Consider the following 5,120-nt stretch of genomic DNA (forward strand, 5'->3'; position numbering starts at 1 on the left):
GACTAGCGTTTTGAAATAAGGGACGTTGTGTAATTGCTTAGACCGGCAAGAGGAGGGTGCAACCTATCAAACATAACCTTAATTTTCCCGAAATAACTTAAACAACCTTAACCCGACTACTTCAATCTAGCAGATGTATCATGTGTGCTTATTACTTCAAAATACATCTAAATAGGCTTCTTCCCTTTATTTAATATAATGTAAGTTTACAGCTGTTTCTGTTCAGTATTTGATATAATTGTTTTCACCTATACGTTAATTAACTTTAAATTACTAATTCGCGTTTGGAAGGGTTATTTTTTATCTTCTTTGTACCTAATTATTCATATTTTCCTTGGATCTGTGTCATGTTTATAATTTTGCTGTTTACGATGTGTTAGACTTCAGGAAAGTTATTCCTTTAATTTCCTTTTGCCTGGAATTTGGACAGTATAAATAATCTTCTTTGACAACAACAAGACTGGTAACAGTAAAGTTTTGTAAATTAACTTATACAATAAAGCAGAAGATTACTCGGTTATTCAACTTTAAGTGATAATGATATCATCGACATTAAAATTTACAGAATAAGGTTATGTAATGCATAACTGCAAGATTTTTTACCTGTACAAGAGATCTGTTTTTTTCTAATTGATTTCTGTTTGCATTCTTTCGGGGACACGCTAACCATTCAATAGAATTCTTAAAATTTTTGGTTAGATGTGTGTAAGTATTCTTCATATATTATAAATGCACGAACCATTATTAAACGGTTTTCTTCAAGGAAATAGAACAATATTTTGATAATGAAATAGCAATGGAAATGGAAGTGTTGCTTGAAATTTTTTATTTTTACTTTGCTCTGCATCTTAGGTAATATTTTGATGCCTAGTGACCCCATGATTTATTTTTTGTATGCTTTGAAAGGGTTGTGTCTGCTGAGCAAGAATTAGCAAATAAGATGACCACGAATAAATGATATTCAGCAATTATAACAGTCATGTTTTTACTGCGAAATGAGAAAAGAAAACACTGTAATAACACGATTTCCGTCGAAAAAGCACTGAAGATAAAAAAGTAAAAACATAAAAATGCTATAACATATTTTTGACATGTAATATATATTTTCTTTTTCAGTAAACGATACACTTTCAAATGTTACCAAATTTATATGAGCTTACCGGGCATCAATATTTTAATAGCACTGTTACATAGAACATGCATATTGTGGATCGGATAAAAGTTTGCATTGTTAGCAGAATTTGAAGGGTAATTTCGAACATGTTGATTCTGTAACAAATCATGTTTAATAATCGAGATATATGCTCAGTGTGTGTTTAAAAGACTGAAAAAATTGGCTGACATTTTACAGGGGTGGAGAGGAGGGGATGGACCTCTAAGAGTCTGTATATTAACACTGTTATGCCTTAATGCGTGTATTTAATATATAATTTGACAATGACAATGACAATGATTTTATCTATGTTGGCCACCGGCCCATATCAACAGTTATTTGCACATGATACATCACAATGACAATGACTGGAAACCAAAGTGGAATTAATCAAAGTACTTATTGTGTACAACATATATACAATACATATATACAATAGTATAATGTCACTAAAGCTTCTTTGGAACCTTAAATACAATGACATGTTATATGAGTATAACTATGCAGAACCTATACATGTATGTGTGTAATCTCTTGATATATTTCGATTCAGTTGTTAAACATAGTAGCAATATTTCAAATCTTGTAACATGTACATATGGTACTTACATATAAATATTCATACAAATATATGTACTTTATTATACTATGAAGAATATTTATACTGTGAAGAATATTAACATAAATTTCAATTTTGCCATTCATTCTTTGTAATGGCATTTAACCCCGTTACTTTTTTAGCACACATGATTTTTAATCTTTTCCAAATCGATTTCGGACTATCTGATTTATCGATGAGTTCGTCTAGCTGTTTATTTAAAAACTGGTCCCGTTTTGAGTTGCAGGTTTATTTATATGTATTTTTTTGTCATAATGTAATCATTTAAATTATCTTCAGTTCTATTTCTTCTGAATGTGCGAAGTTTGCTATTTCTCATATATTTCAATGATTCACATTTTTCATCAAACCATTTTGGTTGATGATTGATTTTACATTCCATCTTCTTTAGACAACATTCTCCACTTGTATACTACAAATTATTAAATTTTGAATATCCTTGCCAGAATGGAGTCTTATTTAAAAAGAAAAATGAATAATGTTACTATTACTGCAACAGCGAAGATATAAAACCTGAATATTTAGCTTTTCGAGCCGTGCACGACTCGCAGTCCCCGATAATTTCGAAATATTGCTTTTTTCCAGTATTACTATTAATTAGCCGGATGGCGTCTCTCCGAGGTGGTTAAACGCATATACCAACAGGTAGGTTGCTATCGTTATAAATCTCATACAGTTTTCAGATGAAAAATTATAAGGTACGTTTCACTGCAGTGAAAAGAAAAACAATAAAAAGATACATAATGTATTAGCAATACTTTGCAAAGTTTCATTAAAAATTATATAATTAATACATCCTATCCAGACACATTAACAGAATATATACAACATAAGAAAATGTTAACCATGATTAATCTTGCGACAATTAATTAAGAATTATACAAATGCGATATAAAGTACAATTGAATAAACCTATAAAAACAAATATGATATTCAAATTACTTACATTAATATAGTTTTCATTCATTCGCAAGACAAACGACAGAATATATTTTAATAATGAGAACAAACATAATTTAATTTGAACAATAGATTGAACGAATGAGAGTTAGATGAAACATCAGTTTATTTCTTTAAACTGTATCAAATCATGCAAACTGTTCCGGATGATTGGGTCATTTCTAAAAAATTCTGAAATATATATCTCTAGAACACCTCACTGGGACCGTCACATAGGCCTTATTTTCATTTCTGTTGCCTTGAGAGGAGCATAGTCACCTTTCCAATGTTGCCAAACCGGACCTTTTGCGTATGCTTTGTTACCATAATCCCCGTTTAGATTAGCGTCATGACATTGGGTGTACCACCAAGCGCCGATGTACTCCTGAGCACAGTTTGTTTTTCCGGCTTTATCGTTGTTCCTATCTTTTGTTGAAAACATTTTGTTGTTGTGCCTTCTTAAACTGTCTCCAGCGTTCCCAGAGTAACTACCAAAAGATATCTTGTAATTGGACTTTGCATCACCGAGCGAAAATGACTCGTACTCTGCATATGCCTTCTCGTTTTCCATACTGGTCAAGTCCACACGTAACTTGTATTTGCCTTGAGAAGTAATCATGTGTATTCCTTGGTTTCCAAGCCAATAGTTCCCGTTTACATCTCCAAAACCAGATTTGTATTCATTCCAAGTTTTGTAGAAATCACTCGCCGACACTCTGCGTTGTATGACCGTCCATCCACCGGTCGTAGTATCCATATCACACCTAACTTTAAAGCCTTTAACACCAGGTTTAGGGTAGATAGTATAAACGCCTGTTTTCGTGTATCCGAGGTTTTGAACTTCATTACAGTCCCTGGGTCTCGCGTTGTCGCCTATTGACTCCAAAATCTGATCTAGTTTAGCTTCACAAATGTCCAACTTTACCGTTACATTTTCTATTTTATCCTTCAAGTTTTCAAATCGTGCTTCATATCCAACCAACTTTGACGTTAAGTTACCAATTAAGTCCAAAAGACGGTTTCCGTGAAATGCCGTAGTAATATGATCCGTTTCATTGTCTTTTTTTTCGTTGTATCCATTATGAATATTGACAACAGTTTAATGATCAATAGCGTCAGCAGTAAAACACGGAATTACCAGAATGAGAATAAACCGTTTTAGTTCCATGATTATTTTCGAAATTCTATTGAATACCTGACGTGAATGTCGTTATAAAAGAATGAAGTGAGAATTAAGGGCGTTGTAGTATTTGAATGTTCGTTTCGTGATTTATTTGATAACAGTTAACTGCGTTGTAGTTTTCAAATATTCGTGTGAAAAGATGTAATTGTGATTATATTCAAGTTTACAATTCTTTTAAAGCGACAGATACAATGTACAAATAGAATGAACAGATATATATCGTATTGTTTGGAGTTTTGTTTATCTGTACTTTTGTATCTTGTCCATTTTTTACTGGAGAGAAAAGCAAGTTTTAAATCTTCCTCTTTTTGTGCTATTTTGATCAGTTATCATTGTGTTTCAAAAATACATTTAGTTTAGTCAGATCGCAGTATATACAGTGGCAATGCGATAAATGCGTACGTTCACCTTCTGTCTTTATAGATATTATTTACTTAATATTCAAGCTTAAAACAAAAATAATCCGAAATGTCAACATTGTACAAAAATAACATTATTGTTATGTTATGAAGTGAATTCATTTCTGGATCCCGATCCCTACTCGGCTGCAAATGACAACCATAATATTTTTTATAACATTCTTGGTGTAGCCGTTCTGCGCATGCCCGGAGATGACTATCAATTGGGGCGCACGGCGAAAATACGCAAATATTTGCATGTCAGCACGCATTTAGTGTATAATATATTTAATTTACTGACAAAAGATTACGTTGCATCTAATGGTATTTTAGATAAGAATATATGAACCCCTTTGTACTATTATATTAACAGAGAACGTCAAAAAATATCATATTGAACGATTATATCATACAGACTTCCAATATTACTTTTTGATAATATTGGGAAATTATACTCCCTATTTTCGATATTTACTCTCGTGGCGGTGGATTCCGTCAGGAATGAGGTTTTTTCAATATAAGTTGTAGAAAAATGGACCTAAAATAAATTAGTATTAACTAATTGTCCTCCAATATTAGGTACATATACATTTAACTATCAAATTATTTCTTCATATACATGTAATAAATTACGTAACACAGTACAGCATATGCAAAACAATGCGAGTAGACGAGAAATTTAGATAAATCAGAAGTGAAGCTCTCTTATTTCGTTTTTTATCGACGGCAAAGTATATTTGGCGGCAGATTTGTCATGACAATTTGTGTAAAGATATGTAAATATACAGTCAGTAGCACTCTCGTTTAAAGTAAAAATACACGATGTAA

The 5,120-nt window shown here is 32.0% G+C and overlaps 1 protein-coding gene across 1 annotated transcript; it reads right to left on the bottom strand.

The window, feature by feature from the left end:
* Positions 1 to 1,399: 1,399 nt before the first annotated feature.
* Positions 1,400 to 3,810, bottom strand: LOC123542811 (ficolin-2-like; the record flags this gene model as incomplete). Its single annotated transcript, XM_045328815.2, has 1 exon — positions 1,400 to 3,810. A coding segment is annotated over one exon (870 nt), but the record flags the coding sequence as incomplete, so codon positions are not given.
* Positions 3,811 to 5,120: the final 1,310 nt, after the last annotated feature.

The sequence above is a fragment of the Mercenaria mercenaria genome, chromosome 19 (assembly GCF_021730395.1).
Source record: "Mercenaria mercenaria strain notata chromosome 19, MADL_Memer_1, whole genome shotgun sequence".
Taxonomy (NCBI): domain Eukaryota; kingdom Metazoa; phylum Mollusca; class Bivalvia; order Venerida; family Veneridae; genus Mercenaria; species Mercenaria mercenaria.